The sequence below is a fragment of the Spinacia oleracea genome, chromosome 1 (assembly GCF_020520425.1).
Source record: "Spinacia oleracea cultivar Varoflay chromosome 1, BTI_SOV_V1, whole genome shotgun sequence".
NCBI lineage: Eukaryota > Viridiplantae > Streptophyta > Magnoliopsida > Caryophyllales > Amaranthaceae > Spinacia > Spinacia oleracea.
Window position 1 is genome coordinate 111,734,480 of NC_079487.1, and position 20,134 is coordinate 111,754,613.

A 20,134-nucleotide genomic window follows, 5' to 3' on the forward strand; every position below is an offset into this window, starting at 1 on the left:
GTAAACATCAAACGACAGACTAAGATGCAAAAGTTGGCCATGACGCCTGTAAACATCAGACGACAGACTAAGATACAACAGGTGGCCACGACGCCTGTAAACGTCGAACGACGGACTAAGGCACAACAGATGGGCGTGACGCCCGCAATTATCAAACGTCAGACGAAGATACAAAAGTTAGCCATGACACCGGATACCTAACTAACGTTATGTCTTAAACATGTTTTCACACGGGTTTTTAAGAATTACATTTTGTTGTCTTACGCTCGTTAAGAGAAAGGATTCTTTCACAAGATGTCATGTTTACATCTAATTAAGCTGAGGACACCAACGCCGACATGAAGACGCCAATATACGCATGACGACATCAAGTGTCAGAAATCATGGATGACACCAAGTTGCGACGTCGTTGATCAAGATTAAGTATGGAAGACGACGGACAGGACGAAGACAATGATAGATTAGCATCGACAACAAATGAACGCGGTGACTGACTTTGAAGATTATTTTTCTAACTTTCGGCTCGCTACAATTAGAAAAATGGGGGCTATTGTTATGGGTCGTTTTATACGACGTGAGGTCAACGTTTGAACGGATCAACGTGAATAAGATCGTATCGGTTAACTCCTACATTTAGGGAGTCGTTGTGGCTGAATCAAGGAATACTTGGAGGGCAAGGTCAAATTAGTTAGAGATTATTAAGCAAACAGTTAAGGATATCAAGGAGCTAACAACATTATTCCCTCAACAAGGCTAGACCCAGAGCTATATAAATACGTCCTACCTACAACAAGAATGGCGACCGAATACCTACGGTGAAACCTAAATACTCCCCATATCTAACCACTACCTTCTTCCATTTATCCCACTAATATCCATTATCCCCACTACTATTGTTTAACCACTACTTAGCTACACTCCATGATGCATCTTTTCACCTGAGCATACCCACGTACATTTTGCTATAAATACTCCATTTCATTAGCTATAAGGAGAAAAAAAGGGCATTATACTCTAAAACTACTATTGTTTATTCTTAGCCAAGAGACACTAAACCAAATATTTTTCCTAATAGTAAACCTACTGCCGTAACACAAAACTGATCCTCGACAAGCCTTCCCGACCCAAGCACATCGTCCGCTTATGTACTTTCTTCACGCATCTGACATCCCATTATCTTTTACTTATGTCTTATTATTAGCATCATTTACATATACGCAAACATACCAATGTACTTGTACTTAACATGGCTTTTTACGCCAGCAACATAGTGGATTGGTGGACTCATTGCCACCCGCGGTTTTTATCCCTTTCGGGTTTTCCGCGTCACCATCTCTTGTCTTGTCTCTCTTTGTTTTCTGTCATTTATTTCCTGTCATTTGCATACTTTATTTTATCTAGTCGTCTATGTCCCAACCAAAGGTCGTCCATACGAAATTTGGCATAAACATTATACTCTAATTAATGCGGCTACAAAGAAGTGGAAAATAAAGAATGTATATTCATATTGGAGCCCTTTTCTGGTTTAAGCTTGTCAAAAATGGTGGTGGATGGGTTGACGTAGGTGGTGACGGCGACAATGACGGTATTTCGTTGTATTGAACTTACCTCATGAGAAGAGTAAAATAGAGAAATTGGTGTTCTTACCTTTAAAAATTGATGATTGACTGAAGTTGTGGATGGAAAAGTGAGGGAAAGAGGTGGGTATATATACTCCTTCAATGGAAATCGGAAAGTCATGAGTAATGTTTGGGTAATTAATAAGTTTGTAACTGAAAATTTAAGGGTTGATAACTCAAGGTATTGATGGGCAATGATGATGACAATGATTAGGAGGAGTGAAGGTGGTAATTATAACAAATTAACCATTTCCACCGTTTCCTCTTTGCATTCCCCAAATGAAGGCTATTATTTAAACTAATTTCAAGCCGTAACTTCTAATGGCAAAAGAAATGTATGGAGTATTAAGTAGATTTCGTAATAATAATTTAAACCCGTAAATTCTATGTAAAATAGTAAAATACGTAAAAGTACGATTTATTCATTAAAATAGTATTTTAAAATACATAAAAATACGGGGTATTGATTACATATACTCCCCCTTAAAAAGGAAGTTCGTCCTCGAACTTTAGTGTTAGTTCTCATTAGACGCCCGTAAACGACGAAATTAGCGTGTTAGTATCACACTTGGGTCGTGTTGTGTCGGGCATACTACGAGCTTGTACAATGTCCCAGTCCAGTTTCATCTTAGGCTCGGGCAACCCATATGTTGGACCAACTCATGCCCAACTCTAGTCCTGTGCGACTATCATTTTTTGATCACTCTACGCAATTGGGAGGTCAAGTGGTCAACCGTTATTTTATACTTGTATTTTTCATTTTCTTTGGGGGGGATATATTAAGGAATAATTGAAAATATCTATTTTTAATTATTCTGATTATTTGTTTTGCTGTAATTCTAGTCAATGAGGACTTAGCTACATCAGTTGTAGTCCTCCTCCTATTTAGCATAATTAGTTTTGGTCTTCCTTTTATCTAGTGTAATCTTTTTCAGTTAGTTACGTAAGTATAGGAGTCTAGTTACATTAGGTTTAGCTTGTACTCTATCTATTTAAAGCTTACCTTGCAATTGAATAAATTATCTGAAATCATTTTATTTACATGGTATCAGTATCCTAAACGATCCTACACCTTCCCTATTTTCTACCTCTCTCATGGCCTTTGCAAACACCATGATCCCAAATATGGCAGAACCAACAAAGCCTTTCACTCACGTCCAAGTGCACAATTGCATTAAGCTTAACCCCACCAATTTCATTGCTTGGAAAACTCATCTCCAAGCTACCCTTTTGGGATATGATCTCTGGAAATTTTTAGATGGCAGTTACCCCTCTCCTCCCACGTCTATAACGAATGAGGAAGGTGACTCGGTTGTCAACCCTGCTGCAATCATGTGGTTCCGCCAAGATCGATTGGTCTTTGGTGCTATTGTTGGAACCTTGTCACAGGATATTGTTCCTCTTGTTTCTCAAACCGATACTGCTGCAGAAGCATGGACAGTGCTAGTCACCACTTATGCGAATCCATCCCGGGGTCATCTTAAGCAAATCAAGAACAACCTCACCCAAATTACGCACTCTACTCAGTCAATTAGCTCTTATATGCAGGCCATCAAACAATGCACTGACCGCCTTGCATCTATGGGCAAGCCAATGGATCATGAGGACATCATTGAGAAGGTATTATCTGGACTTGATTATGATCAATATAAATCTGTTATTGATGCAGTGAATGCTCGAGACACTCCGATCTCCTTTGAGGAGCTCCATGAGAAACTAATCAACAAAGAGGTGACAACCTCCCTCAAACCTCCTGCTGCACCATTCCCTGCCTCAGTCAATGCAGCCCACCACCGTGTGAGAGCATCCTCATCTCACGGCAACTATCAACACAATCAGTGGCAGCCACACTCCTCCACGGGAACTCCTCAAACTCGCCCACAACGTCCATATCTTGGAAAGTGTCAATGGTGTCGAGAACAAGGCCATACTCTAGGCCAATGTCCCGCCTTCAAAAACCAGTTTCCCTCAATTATGGTGCCTGAACCGGTGTCTCTTCGACCAGCAAAAAAACCTGCTGCCCATGCACCACAAGCCAATGTCGCCACTGCCTCAAACCCAGCCTCCAATGCATGGCTCCTCGACAGTGGCGCTTCCCATCATGTCACCAATGATCTTGCCAACTTATCCCTCCATGCTCCATATGACAGCACTGAGGAACTCGTAATTGGTGATGGTTCATCCCTTCCAATCCAGAACACAGGTTATTTCTCCCTTAGTACATCCTCTAACAAATTTCACTTCTCTAATGTCTTGCATGTCCCTACGATTTCTCGCAATATCCTTTCTATATCTCAATTTTGTAAGGAAAATAATACAAGCATTGAGTTCTTACCATCTCTTTTTCGTGTTAAGGAGCTTTCACAGGGGAAAATAGTCCTTGAAGGACCCACTAAGGAAGGAGTTTATGAATGGAAGCCATCACCACCTCATGTTTTTACTTCCATCAAAATGCCAACGAGTTTTTGGCATCATCGCTTAGGCCATCCGTCTTCAAATATTCTTAGGATTTTAAATTCAAGTTATAATTTCAATCCCTGCTTTTGCAATGTCAAATTGTAACTCGTGCAATATTAATAAAAGTCACAAAATGCCCTTCTCTTTATCTACTCTTCATTCACAAAACCCACTTGATCTTATTTTTTCTGATGTATGGACATCCCTTACTTTATCTACGGAAAATTATAAGTATTATGTTATTTTTGTGGATCACTATACGAAATACATTTGGTTCTATCCCCTTAAAAAGAAATCAGATGTTTTTGATATTTTTGTTCGATTTAGGGCATTAGTTGAAAACTTTTTTAATATCAAAATAAAACAATTCTTTTCTGACAATGGCGGTGAATTTGAAAAATTAACTCCGTACCTTACTTCCAGTGGTATCTCCCATCTTACATCCCCACCCCACACACCCGAACATAATGGTTATGCCGAACGTAGGCATCGTCATATCGTTGAAACCGGTCTGTCTCTCCTATCTCACGCTAAAATACCTACTCGGCTATGGCTCAGTGCTCTAGCCACGACTACATATCTTATCAATCGCTTACCCACTCCTTCCCTTGATAACAAATCTCCCTACCTTAAATTATTTGCTAATGCACCTAATTATCACAAACTTCGTAATTTTGGGTGCCTTTGTTATCCATGGTTGAAACCCTACACCTCTCATAAACTAGACCCTAAGTCCATTCCATGTGTCTTCATTGGCTACTCTTCCACACAAAGTGCATATCACTGCTTACATCCTTCGACTAATCGTATTTATACATCAAGACATGTGAAATTTGTAGAAAATGTATTTCCATTTAATGACTTGTGCAGGAATGATGAGCCATCAACGACACCAACAATGCAAGAGTGGAGTTTGCTTAATCTCCCAATTATTGCCGACACACCACCTACAGCTCAACCTACGGCTGCCCCACCATCACCCTCCACACCTTCCGCTGACACATTCTCACCCTTACACAGTGAACCCCAATCAGCTACACCACTGCTTACCACTCCACCTCCCACACAAAAAATGGTCACCCGACTCCAAAACAATATCACCAAACCCAATCCTAAATATGCTTACTCCACAACATCCACCACCATGCCACGTGAACCTACAAACATTACTCAAGCATTAAAAAACCCTCAATGGAGAGAGGCAATGTTAGCTGAATTTGAGGTTCTCACACGCAACAATACATGGGCTCTTGTTCCCCCTCATCCCTCTCAAAACCTAGTGGGAAACAAGTGGGTGTTTCGAATCAAACAAACATCAACAGGGGCTATTGAACGCTACAAGGCCAGGCTTGTCGCTAAGGGGTTTCATCAACGCCCAGGGGTCGACTTCTCAGAGACCTTCAGCCCTGTCATTAAGCCCACTACGGTACGTCTCGTACTGTCTCTCGCAGTTACTCGGGGTTGGCCGCTCCGCCAACTTGACATTAACAACGCATTCCTTCAAGGCTCTCTCAAGGAAGATGTGTATATGTCACAACCTCCTGGTTTTCTGGACAAAGACAAGCCTGAACATGTGTGTAAACTTCGCAAAGCGATCTATGGGCTCAAACAAGCACCTAGAGCTTGGTACAATGAGCTACGGTCATTTCTGCTATCCTTTGGATTCCAAAACTCAGTAGCTGACTCCTCCTTATTTATGTATCATCATCAAGGCATTATTTTTTACTTGCTTGTGTATGTTGATGACATAATTGTTACTGGACCATCTACTAATGCTTTGCAGGATCTTATTGCCGTACTCGCTGCCCGATTTTCACTAAAAGACCTCGGCACTTTGTCCTATTTTTTGGGTGTTGAAGTTGTTACACATTCTAATGGTTTGTTTCTTACTCAAAGGAAATACATCAGTGACCTGTTGGCCCGTGCGAACATGACAGAAGCAAAATCAGTCATTACACCTATGATTGCTCATCCTCCTCTCACCCTTGAAGCTGGCTCACCCATAGACAACCATGCCGAGTATAGGGCTCTTGTTGGAGGGCTTCAATATCTATCACTAACACGTATTGACATTGCATTTGCTGTGAACAGGTTGTCTCAGTTCATGCATCGTCCATCTACTGTGCATTGGCAGCCCTTCGTAGATTATTTCGCTACTTGAATGGCACACTTGATCATGGTCTCACCATTCATCGGCACTCGCCCCTTACTCTTCATGCCTTCACTGATGCGGATTGGGCTGGGGATCGAGACACTTTTCTGTCCACCACGGGCTACATTGTCTATCTCGGTCGCAACCCATTGTCATGGAGCTCAAAGAAGCAACAAGGAGTTGCTAGATCGTCTACTGAGGCTGAGTTTAGAGCTGTTGCGTCCACTACTGCGGAGCTACTTTGGGTACGTGCCCTACTCTCCGAGCTACGAGTTCCCTTGTCCTCTCCACCGATCATCTACTGTGACAATCTAAGTGCAACACATTACTCCAAGAATCCTGTTTTTCACTCCTGTATGAAACATCTAGCCTTGGCTTTTCATTTTGTTCGTGAGCAAGTTCAACTTGGGAAGCTACATGTTCAACACATTGCAGGAGATGATCAAATTGCTGATGCACTAACAAAGCCTCTTGATGTGACAAGACTCTCTACCTTGCTGTCCAAAATTGGTCTAGTCAACCGACCATCCAATTTGAGGGGGATATTAAGGAATAATTGAAAATATCTATTTTTAATTATTCTGATTATTTGTTTTGCTGTAATTCTAGTCAATGAGGACTTAGCTACATCAGTTGTAGTCCTCCTCCTATTTAGCATAATTAGTTTTGGTCTTCCTTTTATCTAGTGTAATCTTTTTCAGTTAGTTACGTAAGTATAGGAGTCTAGTTACATTAGGTTTAGCTTGTACTCTATCTATTTAAAGCTTACCTTGCAATTGAATAAATTATCTGAAATCATTTTATTTACAGGATAACCCATGCTCGGGCTGGCTCATTCGTCATTATCAATTTATCAGCCATACTTCTCCTTTTGGGCCATATCTAAAAGGTCGTTTGGTTGCGCAATTTAGAACTTGGAATGGAGTTAGAAATTTAGAATTCATTTCATTCATTTTATTGTTTATTTAGGAATATTTGGAATGGAGTCCTATACGATGAGGATTTCATTCCACACCCCTAGAATCTTATACCCACCTGAACCCGTTTTACCCACAAATCAAACCCTAGTTTAAAGAAAGAGAGAAGAAAGAGAAGCAACACACAACAACCAGATCCAAGAAGGTTGACGGTGCTCAACACTTCTGATCCGGCTACCATCGTCAGCCATCTCTTTGAGCCTTTCTTCTTCTCCGGCAGGCAGCTTAGTTTCCGATTGTTGCTGAAGCTTTTTATATAGTTGAAATTCAATATTTTTGTTGGCGATATCATAGTGTTTTCTAGTATGTACAAAAATGTCTTCCTATAATCCTATACACACTACATTAACCTATCAAAATATAAAAAGGCCAGAGAAGTCTCAAGGCTCCAATACAAAGATGAATCAGAGTGAAGCAATCACCAAATAGAGAAAATTTATACAAAGGGTTCTCTTCTACACTCATCTAAGAAAAGGGCTGCTCATTCTGCTATCAAAGGAGGCACTGCTGCTATAAGGATTACCACTCTCTCTTTCTACATCGAAACTTGCTGACGTGGTAGTTGATTCAACATCAATGTTCAGATCACTTGCTTCAATCATTTTCTCTATCTCTTTCAACACTTCATTCATTGAAGGTCGTTCATCTCCTGTGTCTTGAAGACACCTCATTGCCAGTTTCACAAATTCCTCCGTACCAATCAGAGTGTCTGAACGAATGGCGGGGTCTACAAGGCTGTATACGCCCCCTGTCTCCTTCAATGTCTCCCTTACTACTCTGACAATATACGTGTTCTTCTCCAATGGCATCCTTCCAGTCACCAACTCCAACATCACCACTCCAAAGCTATAGACATCACTCTTCTCAGTTAATATTTGTGTCATATAGTATTCTGGATCCAAATACCCCTGCATCACATCAAAAGTAATCATCAAAATAATTGGTTAAAAGTACTTCGTATATGTTATAGGAAAGATAATTGCATAGGCATTGAGGACTAACCAATGTCCCTTTGACTTGGGTGGCCACCTGACCTCTATGATCACTGAAAGGTATGGACAGACCAAAATCAGCCACTTTTGCATTCAAGTGATTACCCAGTAGGATATTGTCTGATTTAATGTCCCTGTGTATAATGGGTGGGTCAGCAAGCTCATGCAAGTATGTCAGACCTCTAGCTGCACCAAGGGCTACTTTGAGCCTCTTTATCCAATTTAATCTAACTCCAGATTTCCCTGCAATTGGATAATAAGAAATTAAAACCTTCACGCGACATTGTAAAGACAAGCATCCCTATCTCTCAAGATTATTCGGACGTCAGAAATATCAGAATGACTGTGTTCAAGTGATATCATTGGGGGACTGATTAGGTAGTTGAGTACTAATTGGTTGCATAGTGTGTGTGTGTAGTAAGCAAGAATTGACCAGTTAGTATATGCAGTAAATTCATATCTAAGTGTCCATCTCAAGCAAACTTTACCACGAAGTATAAGACACTCCTCTTAAGAATTGGTGATGCTTGTTTGGTTAATTGGTTTTAGTTCCTTATATGCCAATGAGATTCTAGATAAATGGGGTAGGCAACATCTTTGAACACGGTAAGTAGCATATATTAGAATCAGTGTTAGATTGCAGAAAGGCTTCAAAAGAAGAAAAATGTCTTAATTCTTAAACAAGAAATAGCAAAAAAAAATTAACGGCATCTTGGAATTGAAGTCGAAATGTAGAAAACAAGACCGCTCCTCTTTATTACTGTGTATATAGAGCTTAACAACCATCATGAAGTTGAAAGGAACGCATATGCAACAAGATTGGGCTCTATTCAAGTTATGCCATCTCAATGATTTTGTGCTCAGATCATTTCAAGGATTAGATTTAAACATATGTTTCTAGTTGCAGTTCATTTTTGTCTTAGGGGAACCGAAATTATACCTGAAAGAGCTTCTCTCAAGCTCCCATTTGGAACATATTCATAGATCAGCATCTGTTCACCTTTATCATAACAGAAGCCAACTAGTTTGACAACATTTTTGTGATGAACCCTAGATAAGAGTTCAATCTCAGTTTTGAACTCCAAGGCGCCCTGCATTGATCCCTGTTTAGCTCTTTTTATTGCTACTAGTTCTCCAGTCACAAGTTTTCCTTTGTAAACCTGCCGAGAGTAAAATGTGAGGAGTCACTCAATCAGCCATGGAATACACTAAACTAAAATTTAATAATTCTATCTAGAAGACTTCAAATTGACACAAACCAACAAAATAGAAAATGTGTTAGAGCAATCGGGAATTGTTGGAGTAATTATGAAAGAACAAATTGGAACAACTAAGAAAACTGAATGCAAGATGACACAATATTTGGGAGGTGGGAAAATCCTTCTACCAATCCCCGAAACTAGGAGACTATGTTGTATTGATTTAGAATTAGAGTTCACAAAAGTATTGAGCAAATCCTCTCTCTAAGTATCACACACAAGCACAAGAGTGAACACAATGAATAACTTCTTTATAAACCCTAGCTTTCTCTCTTTTTTGTGGATTGTTTACAACCCCAAAAAGGTATGTATACTAGTTCAATAAACGAACCACAAACCCGGTTTAAAATAGAGCAAAACCCGACAAACCCTCGCGTGCAGGCGCACACTTACACCCGTGTGAGCGCACGAGAGTCGATTTAGCTACTGCCTTATTTGTGCGGGTGTATACTTTACCTGTGCGCCCGCACACCCCTACTTCTGGAGAGCTCTTCGTAATATTGACATAACTCTCTCTTATCCAAAACGAGCTTATAACCCGATGTTGGAAAGCTATTGAAACAAGCTTTCACCTCAAACAAATGGGTAGATCATGAGATATGTTGATTTTAAGTTGAACTTGTGTTTTGAAACTCTGTTCGATTAACCGAGTCACCAATTCCAACAACATGCTTAAGAAAACAAAGAAACCATTGAGATTCAATTTGTGATGAATATAACTTACTAAATGAGGTTGCAAGACGTTCAAGGTTCACTTTACAATGCTTTGAGAAACTCCCATTTTCTAAATACAATAAAGACCATGGAATCTCTCAGATTGTGAAGCAATGATTACCTCATTGACTCAGTCAAACCAATTCATTTGTCAGTATCCAATTTCAATTTTTAGCCTGATATGAAAACTTCATAACTCCTACGACGATTCATGTCAGCCGACCCCAAAACATTTTGGGACTAAGGATTTGTTGTTGTTGTTGTTGTTGTTGTATGAAAACTTCATAACTCCAAACATTTCACAGCTATAATGCAAAAGGAGATAAAATGTGATAGGAGGTATGAGCCTAGCGCATGAGACAAACTTGAAACGAATCAAAGAAATTAATCTTTCTTTAATGCTGGGGAAAGACTGCTTGAACTCTTGAAGCCATACGAAAAGACTCAGTTCTTCCTTTTGAGAGAGAACTGTAAGTTTGGTACTCCGTAATTGTTATCAATGAACTTCCAATTGGCATTCTCAAAGCTGTGGAGAACTGACCTAATAGACCAATAATAATGCAAAGACTAAAGAATTCCATCAATGGAAGAAGTATGATCCTAATCACTCCATGATGAGGTATTCCAATCTATACAGAGACGTTTTCTAACATAAATTAAAGGTTAAATTGTTTTTTACCACCTACAAGAATCGAAAAATTGTTTTTTACCACCTAAAAAAATAAAAATTGTATTGTACCACCTAAAGTTAAATAAAAATTGTCTTTTACCACCTCTTAACTACAAAATGGACGAAAATGTTGTGAATTAATGGAAAGTAAGGGAAAATGGTAGCTAACATACATGAAAATCGTGGGAGAAGAGAATGAAATAAAAAAATATAATCGTCGAAATGGGTCCGCATAACATTTCATCCATCTTTCCGGTTAAGAGGTGGTAAAAAACAATTTCTATTTTATTTTTAGGTGGTAAAAGACAATTTTTATTTTTTTTAGGTGGTAAAAAACAATTTATCAATTTTTTTAGGTGGTAAAAAACAATTTACCCTAAATGAAGATGACATTTTTTTAAGCCAATCAAACAAAGGGGAAAACAGGGGTAACAACATCTACCTTCCCGTAACCTCCAACTCCAATCTCACTTCCACTTGAAAAATTACTGGTGCACTGTTTAACATCTTCAAATGAGAACCACCTAGCTCCATCCAATTGAGGAACGTTACCTCTGTTCCAGGATACTGCGTTCACATAGAAAGCAAGAGAGACTAGTAAGCTTAAACTCATGAAAACAAAATAAACACAATGATTAAATTAACAGCTTATAATTAATGGAAGATCTTACAGAAAGGATTGTTTAATTTAGTAGCTCTCTGAGCTATTTTCTTCTGACGATACGCATAAACTCCAGCATAGATTGTTAACACCGCAAGCACAAAGCCACTTACTGTTATCCCTACAATAAGAGCATTGTTCTTGGGTTGTTCTGTAGAATTTTCAAATGAGTATTGAGAGAAGGAAAACGAGAGAACAAATAATTTCTTAAAGAGTACCCTCAATTTAGGTAAAGTTGTAATCACCTGGAAAGGCAGTATAAGGCATATCAATGTAGTAATACGGCCCATATGGAGAGTCGTAAATATGATTATTGAGGACATTCCCAACCGTAGAAATACCAGTTCGATTAAAGTAATCTCCATCAGGAGGAAAGAACGCTATGTTCAATACAAGGTACCCGTTTGTATCTATCATTGAACTCACTAAACACACTCTATCAATTGTTACTCGAGATGCAAGAAGAGGGTGCAAAGTGTCTGTTAGAAAGGCGTAGTAGAGCATGTTCTCCAGATCCGAAAAGCTGAATGATCTGAATACCAGGTTACCGAGGTAAGGACGTCTGCAATCAGGTCCAAGTACTGGATCTGCAAAACAAGTATGAGGGGCACAATTCTGTAGTGGTATGAAGTTTAAATATGTTGAAGGTTGGACAGCAATGCAGATTCCTGCAGCTTCTGGCCTCAGACAGAAAGGATTTTCATCAAGCCTGCACAAGATCAGATGTAAAATATTCAATTAATTATTGGAGCAAAAAAGGTAGTATGTTTATCATGTAACAAGACCATCAGAATTCTAAGGTCAAAAGGAACCATGTAAAGGATGCAAGGAATAGAGGTTAAATGCTTACATAACGCTCCTGTTGTATACTCTGGAACTAAAACCATCAATGGAATTATTCCGAAAATCCAAAAGGCGGAGATTCCTACTGATGTTGGCAGGAATTTCCACAGTCCCATTAAGCTGGTTATCTTTTAGTACCCTGTGATCAAATATGAAAAGTTCATAATTCATTATCAATTTAAGAGCACAATGAACCTAAGGTACATCTAGCATACACATTTTTGAGGAAAATATCAAGATCAAGCTGAAGGAAAGAGAAAAGCAGAAAGAAGATAGAAAAGGAAAGAGAAATCACAGAGTTTGTAGTTGCGGACCGCTGAACAGTGTCGTCGATATATTCCCTTCTAATCTAGTGTTTTCCATAATCCTGCAAATTCATAACCAATAGATCAGACACACAGGGAAAGCTGGCAATTTAACAGAAATGTAAATACCATGCCAATTGCTCTACTGATCTTGCCAGTTGCCACCGTTGTCACAACATCCTCAAATATATATGATACAGGAAGAAACAAGGGTCTCAGAAATTAACACTCCAGAAGACCAGAATACCAGATCAGCATGAACTTTTCTATTGCAGAGTCTAGAAAAAACCCTCAAATAAAACGTGTCTCTCATGACCTTACAATGAAGAAATTGGTATCCCAAATTTAACTGAAAATAATATATTGCTTGCACAAAACTGATTCTTTTCCACCTATTCCTTACCTTTACAAACGACTATTCTATCATATTTCTCATATACGATGTATAACAGAATGCAACCGGGGGAATCAAAGAGGAAACAGAAGCCCACGAGCAGAGTCCAAGTGAGGTTCCATCCTAAAACCAATTGGCAATAGGAGGAGTAGCCCACTTAAGTTATAAACTAGAAGCTTTTTGCTTCATCTTTCGATATTGGACACAATACTCACACTTACTTTTAACACAACCCAACAACCATGTCGTGCCTTTGTGCCTCCGACGAAGCCCTGCTCAAGGTACGATGTATTGGTCGACTGATTCACAGGGAGTGAGAAGCAAAGCGCAGCTAAATAACATCTTTGATTTAGTCAACAGCTCAACACTTATCCAGAGCTGAATAATTGCCTATCCAGTCATGTAATGGGTGAGATATCTTACAACATCATGATGCGCCTTTTCCTATGGTCATTCCTTATGTAGCCCTCATAACATTAACATAATCCCAATACCACCTACTAAGGCGTTACCTTCTGGCTGTTATTAAAAAAAAGGCTCTACCTTCTGGTCTCAATGGTACGGGAGGAGGGAGCAATATGAAGCTTAAAAGTTAGAAATATGTTTTTTGTATTTTCAACATAAATAAAAAAAACCTCTTTAAGTCCATGGTATCTTCTTACATAAGCATGTCTTGCAATTAAAGTATTTTATCATTGTTGCCACCTTCTAACATTCACTTACCCCTGTGTTTTGACCACCATGGGATAACAAATACAGAAAGAGATGGAAAGAAACTCACAATGTAGTTAAATTTGGCAAAGTCTCGAACCACCGAGGAATAGCCATTGCCTCAAAACTATTATTACTCAAATCTCTGCAAAACATAGGGGGTGATCAACTAAAATAGGCATGACATACTTCAAGTGGATAGCTTCAAAATGAGAAATAGCATGTTATATGCTGCCTCTTGATAATGATGCTGATAACAATGAGTAATCCTATCAACAGTTTGGATATTTCTGCTACTTACACATATGTAAGGTGATTCATTCCTGTTAGGTCAGGGATCGGGCCGCTCAAATTGTTGTTTGACAAGTAGCTGTAATACAGTACCATCAAAAATTAAAATGGACAAAATAAATGTACAATTGAAATTGTAAATCATGCGGCAAAAAGGATTGAAGTTTTTTTGTCGGTCTACTTACAGCTCGGTCACATTGGTAAGCATGCTCAAATTTTGGGGAACAGAGCCACTAAAGGAGTTCCTGTCTAAACGACTGCAAGCCAGAGAAAAGTTATTTATTCCCTGAAATGGTGGAAAAATTTTCCCAGAAAATTACACTTGAAAAATCTAAAACATACTCACATGACTGTTAAATTCCGTACAAGTCCCAGTGTTTCTGGAATACTTCCATTGATCTGGTTTTCATTTAAAATGCTGTTCAAGTCATTAAGACAGACAGACAGTCAATCAATAATTATCGAAGCATGAGAACAAGAAAAAGCTTTTCTTCATAAATATAAAGCTAGCAGTTCAAAATGGATTTAATGCCAGCTTCTCCAAAAAATTTACCAGCTTATAGTGGATAGATTAACTTGGATATCTAGTCCTTGCTAGTGAGTAAAGCAAGTGGAATATTATTCAAACTGCGAGAATATTGAGCTATTTTTATTCTAGCTTTGTCAGTTTGTCTTTTCTACATATAACATATTCAGGTATTTACCTATTCTCTTGTGTGATAGACTGGAACATGAAAAGACTAAAAAGAAAGATGGGAACAAAAAAGGACAATGATATGATCAATGATGATCAGAGAAATTTGATACAATCTTCAAGCATTCAAGAGGCTTCATCCATCACAAAGTACATAACTAAACTCTCAATAACCTTCAAAATAAAAACTCTCAATACTACTTTTAGACAATTCTGACTTCCTTTCCCTCCACCTCTAACCAGTTCTGAGTTTCTTCCTCAAGCTACTCCTAACAGAATAATAAAGCCATTCCGAACAGTACCCTTTGCTTTGGCTGGATCACTACAACAGAGGAGAAAATGGAGAATATCACTTTCTAGCTTGTAGTGTCCCAAATTGATGCTCTCTTGAGTTTTTCAGTAATCTTTTTGTTCTAAATAGTTCTTTGCAATCCTTTGCAGTTGCCTATTTCTTACAACTCAGTGTAGGGAAAAAAGTGAAAAACTACTCGTGGAAGTAATGACCCTGAACGTAAACATTCTCTATTAATAGTAAATTTCAGATATCAGTTTCAAAAGAACTTACACATGTCTCAAAGCCATCCTTGAGCTGAAAAGTCTAGGTGGAATTTCACCTGTGAACCTGTTATTTCCTAGATGACTGCACATAGAACATATAGTCACTGATTTACCCATAGGGAAGCCGGGAGGCTGAGAAAATTCTTAAGAAGTCAATGCTGCAAAAAAGATGGCATACAAGTGATTGGCATTAACCAGCATATCCAGGCCAGGTGTAGTTGTGTTGGAAATTGGTAAAGTTCCATCCAGCTGGTTCTCACTAAGATCAAGCCAGATGAGATTTGTAAGGTTACCAATGGAATGTGGTATGTTTCCACTGAAGTGATTCATGTTCAGAAACCTGTGAAGGATCACACAACCAGGGTTAGAGAGGAAATAAGTTGAGATGCTTTTTACATAATACCTTATAGACTGCTAGTCAACCCTTTTTCCAAGAAAATGATTAGCAGTTTTCAGACTACGTCTTGTGGAAGATTGGAGAAGTTTACTTTCGGTAAAGAGCACAGAGGATATGGAGACACTTACAAATGAGTAAGTGTCTGAAGTGATCCTATAGACTCCGGAATCGAGCCAGAGAAATTACAGCCCACAAGAACACTGCAATAAAAGAAGGCGATGAGATTGATCACATATTCATAAAAAAGGTAAGTCAGACACATAATAACTTACTACGATGGAAGACATAATTCCTTACAGATTTACTAAATTATTTAGGTTCCCGATATTTGATGGAAGAGGGCCAGTCAGACCTCTGTTGTTTGATAGATCCCTACACGTATAAAGGGTTGATCAACATTAGAAGGGGGGGCAGAGAGGGAAGTGGGAAGGTAACGAATAATAAGAACAGAAAGAAAGGGATGCTCAAGTATTAAAACAGATCTGATCACCATAATAGGTATTGCATAAGTAGGCATATAACACGTCAGAACTGTAAAATCATGCATCTTTGAGTCTAATTGTCCAAATACAATTACCTTCTCTAGATAGGAAATAAAACTACCAACCTTAAAGCAGAACAACCAGCATCAGCAGTTGGTTTCCACTCTTCAGTTGTATATACAATCATATTTTTTCACTTCTTTAGATACCCAATGATCTTTTTACTTTCTTTGAAAATAGCTAACAGGGGATATCTGTAACCCAGTTCGACAAACTAGATTACCTATAATTTCACCATTCAGTACATTGTCTCATACTAAAATCACTCAAAAATATCACGACGGTATGATTTCTCCATTTGTTACAAATTTGTCATAAGTAAATCTTTACAATTAAGTCCAATTTACATAGTCTCCTTAAGATGAATACATGTACACTGTGAGTAACATCTGAACCTACACTTAACCAGTTACACATGCTTTCTTTCTAAGATAAGATGATGCTGTTAGATCAGGGATAAACAGCACTGCCAGATGCTATAGACACTGCTAACCTCAGCAAAATGGTTGGATTCTAAAATCATGAGATTCTTCGATATATGAGTGCAAGGACATTAAGGCTTGTGATTTTAGCAACATGAAATTCATACAACTTACAAAGTCTGTAGTTCCGACAATAACAAGATATCTTCAGGTAAAGGACCAGCTAAGTTTGTGCCTGGTAATATACTGCAATGTCAAATAATTCGGGTTAGTTGGTTAATGGGCCATAACTATCACCTTATTGATGTAGAACAACGGACTCATAGTTTACAAGAAATCAATAACAGTACTCACATTTCAATCACGCGTGACTCATGACAGTAAATACCCTCCCATCTCCGACCACATGGATCGCGTCTGACCCAATTGGGTGGTGTGTTTTGCCATTGTCTTCTTAGTGATCTCAATGCAGCCACTATGCAATTAATGCATCAATATATAATATCAATAAAAATAAGAAATGTGATAGCCAATTCCATGTAAGAGGGCATTTCTTTTTATAAAGTACATAGACACCTTCTAATAATAAACTGATAAAGACTTCTGGTATATAATGAAGATCGGATCTATTACACAATTCAGCCTATTAGTAGTGCATTTGAATTTTTTGAGAGAACATTTGAACTGACTTTATGATTGAATCAACAACGGTCATGTATTAACCAAGAAAAAAGTTGAAAGCTTTCATAACCCAAGCGAGACATAATCTGAATCAGGCTATGAAAGTAATACAGCTGCACAAACATGATCAAAACCTGATTCCTGGGAGCAAAGGCGATCACGGAAACTACAGATACATTGACCGCACAAAGTGAAGCATGATTTAAAATACCCCCTCCTCCTTAATGCCCCACTCAGCTGCCTTAGTAATGACTAATGAGCAATTCTAACCACAACTCTTCTAACAAACATGTAATTTATGGAAAGACGCACAAACCAAATTTTAAGTAAAGAGCTAGCAAAAGGTGCAAATTTATGGTGCAAAGTGACTTTGATCAAAACTTACAGTCAGCCGAATCTGTTCTTGCAATAACAACCCAACAATAATATGAGAATATAAACAGCAGAAACACCAATATTCTTGAATTCATAACTACAGATTGCCTAATTGTTTGATTGTTTTCCCTCCCTCCCTCTCAAGTCTCAACAATCAACATACAAGCAAATTGCTACAGGCAAATAGTGTGAAAGAAGACGGTCAAAATAATTACTAATAAACAAAAGGGCAACGAAATGAAGATTTTTTCTTGATTCATTAGTAAGTAAACTCCAATTTTCCAATGCCAACCACCCTGAAGACAATATAGAAAGCAAAAGAAAAGGATTGACTTTGTCAATACCCCATAACCCAGAAATATTCAATAGCAAATGGGTTTTACTTTGTTTATAGAAATTGTCAATTGATGTAATCTTCGATGATTCAACAACAATATTCAAAATTAATTCATTTTACAATTGCGTTGGTCATGACCATGGGAATTCTGACAAAAATCAACTTAAGCTTAACATTAAGATTAAGACAGAAATAGTGGGTAAAGCGTGGGTTGAATGTGTAGAGACGTACCTGAAAGTTTGTAGCCCGGGGAAGAAGAAAGACATTTTAATTATGTCAGATTATCACAATCAGCTGCCTTTATTCTTCCTCTACGGCTCTACTGAACTTTTATTTTATTTTTTATTTTTATTTTGGTTGTAAAGGAGAAAATTTTCAAAACAATCCCCTTTAATTTTTTTTTATTTTTTTTTTAATTTTACGAAGAGAAAGTTAAGTTAGGCCTTCGAAATAGGCTAACCTAAAATATTCTTTCGGATGATGAGGGAGAGCGGAGAATCAAAGGAAGATAACCAATAACGGAGATTTGGAGTAGTATGCCCCTGATTCGCCATAAATTATGTCGCTTGATTGGCTTTCTGAAAGCAGTGACGTACGGATAAGGACTCCAAAGAGTAAGATCCACCTCTTCATCACAAATAATATTGTTAATTTCCCATGGTATTTGCCAAACACGGTTAATCGAGTTGACTACTCACAAGATTATCTCCCTCAATAATCAAATTTTTTATACCAAGAAACAAAGCCCCTTTGAGGTCTTCTCTTAGGCCCATGGCCTCTGCTTGGAGAATGGAGTAGCTATTGTACGTGGATGGCTTTAGCCCCTGCTAAAATAAGATCCCTTTTTCATCTCTAATTATAAAGCCAAAAGATGTTTGATTCTTAGAATATTTTGAACCATCAAAATTCAATTTGTAGTGTCTTGGAGGTGGGAGAGACCAAAAAAAATGTTTTTTTGTCGGAATTACGATTGACGTTCTCAAGATTATTGGTAGTCTAGGAGGGATCATCCATGTCATGATTTAAGGAATTACGCCAGTTCTTAATGGAATTACAAATGAGAATACAAGCTTGAGAGGAACTAAAGCTTTCTTGTCTAAACGTAACAGAATTGCGGATAAACCATATAAAGTTATAAACCACCATTCAATTGTGCTTTTTTAAGATTTTCAGTACTGACATTCTGTTTTAGATTTTGGATGTTACTATAAAGGTCTAGATCGGGATCAAAGGAGGGTATAGGCCAATTTTCGTTCCTCTGGAGTTGGAGGAAAATGTATTTTCCAAAAGGACAAGCAAATAGAAGATGAGAAGTGGCTTTTGTATGATGGTTACAAAATTCACAATGAAGGGGCACTATAACATGACTTCTAAAAGGACGTTCTTTCGTTTGAATACCATCACTACAAAAATTTCATATAAAGTTTTGCAGTTTTGGAGGTACATTTAATTTCCATATCCACATATGAGGTACTCTATTTTCCGTGGAAAGAGAGAGACCTCGAGCTAAACAAGCAGCCGATTTAGTTGAAAAGATCCCATTAGGTGCTAGACCCCAAAATAACTTATCCTGGATGAGGTTAGAGGGGATTAAAACTCGGGATACGTCAGTGACTATTGCAGTTGGAAGGAAACATATCAACTTTTGAATATCTCATTGCCTACCTTGAGTTATGAAGAAACTAACTGTATGATCTAGATTTGGTGAAGAAGGGGTAGTTCTCTCAATAATTGGGTTCTCATACACCCAATTATCATACCAAAAGGAAATCTTATTTCCATCTCCAAGTTGCCATCTTAATCCTTTTCGAAAAATTGGGCGTAGGGCCATTAGAGCATCTCCAATGGTTGTAGCTAGGGACTAGCTTGAAATTTATAAAAGTTTCAAGCTAATAGCTAGACCATTGGAGTGAAAATAAAAAATTAGCTTTGCCAAGCAAATTAGCTTAAACAAGCTAATTTGCTTGACAACTAGCTCTCAAAATTGCCAAATAATTAATTGACAAGTGGACAAGTGGAATAAATTTAAATAACAAGCTAGTTGCTAGCCATTGGGGCACAAATTAGCTAGACAATAAAATAG

The 20,134-nt window shown here is 38.1% G+C and overlaps 1 protein-coding gene across 3 annotated transcripts; it reads right to left on the bottom strand.

The window, feature by feature from the left end:
• Window positions 1-7,441: 7,441 nt before the first annotated feature.
• LOC110805666 (leucine-rich repeat receptor protein kinase HPCA1) lies at window positions 7,442-18,434 on the bottom strand. 3 transcript variants are annotated; one of them, XM_056839910.1, is made up of 19 exons: window positions 18,283-18,434; window positions 17,013-17,133; window positions 16,833-16,904; window positions 15,992-16,066; window positions 15,823-15,894; window positions 15,476-15,637; window positions 15,305-15,379; window positions 14,392-14,463; window positions 14,231-14,302; window positions 14,056-14,124; window positions 13,825-13,899; window positions 12,640-12,711; window positions 12,352-12,483; window positions 11,747-12,210; window positions 11,512-11,652; window positions 11,283-11,407; window positions 9,138-9,357; window positions 8,208-8,440; window positions 7,442-8,113 (listed from the first exon to the last, which is right to left on the bottom strand). In XM_056839910.1, the coding sequence occupies exons 6-19, from the start codon at window positions 15,625-15,627 to the stop codon at window positions 7,667-7,669; spliced, it is 2,349 nt and encodes a 782-aa protein (XP_056695888.1). In that variant the 5' UTR covers window positions 15,628-15,637; window positions 15,823-15,894; window positions 15,992-16,066; window positions 16,833-16,904; window positions 17,013-17,133; window positions 18,283-18,434; the 3' UTR covers window positions 7,442-7,666. The 3 variants fall into 3 exon arrangements, with proteins under 3 accessions (XP_056695888.1, XP_021866986.1, XP_021866985.1); XM_022011294.2 differs by lacking the exon at window positions 18,283-18,434 and adding an exon at window positions 17,725-18,164 and having other exon boundaries at window positions 11,512-11,622; XM_022011293.2 differs by lacking the exon at window positions 18,283-18,434 and adding an exon at window positions 17,725-18,161.
• Between the last annotated feature and the right edge of the window lie 1,700 nt (window positions 18,435-20,134).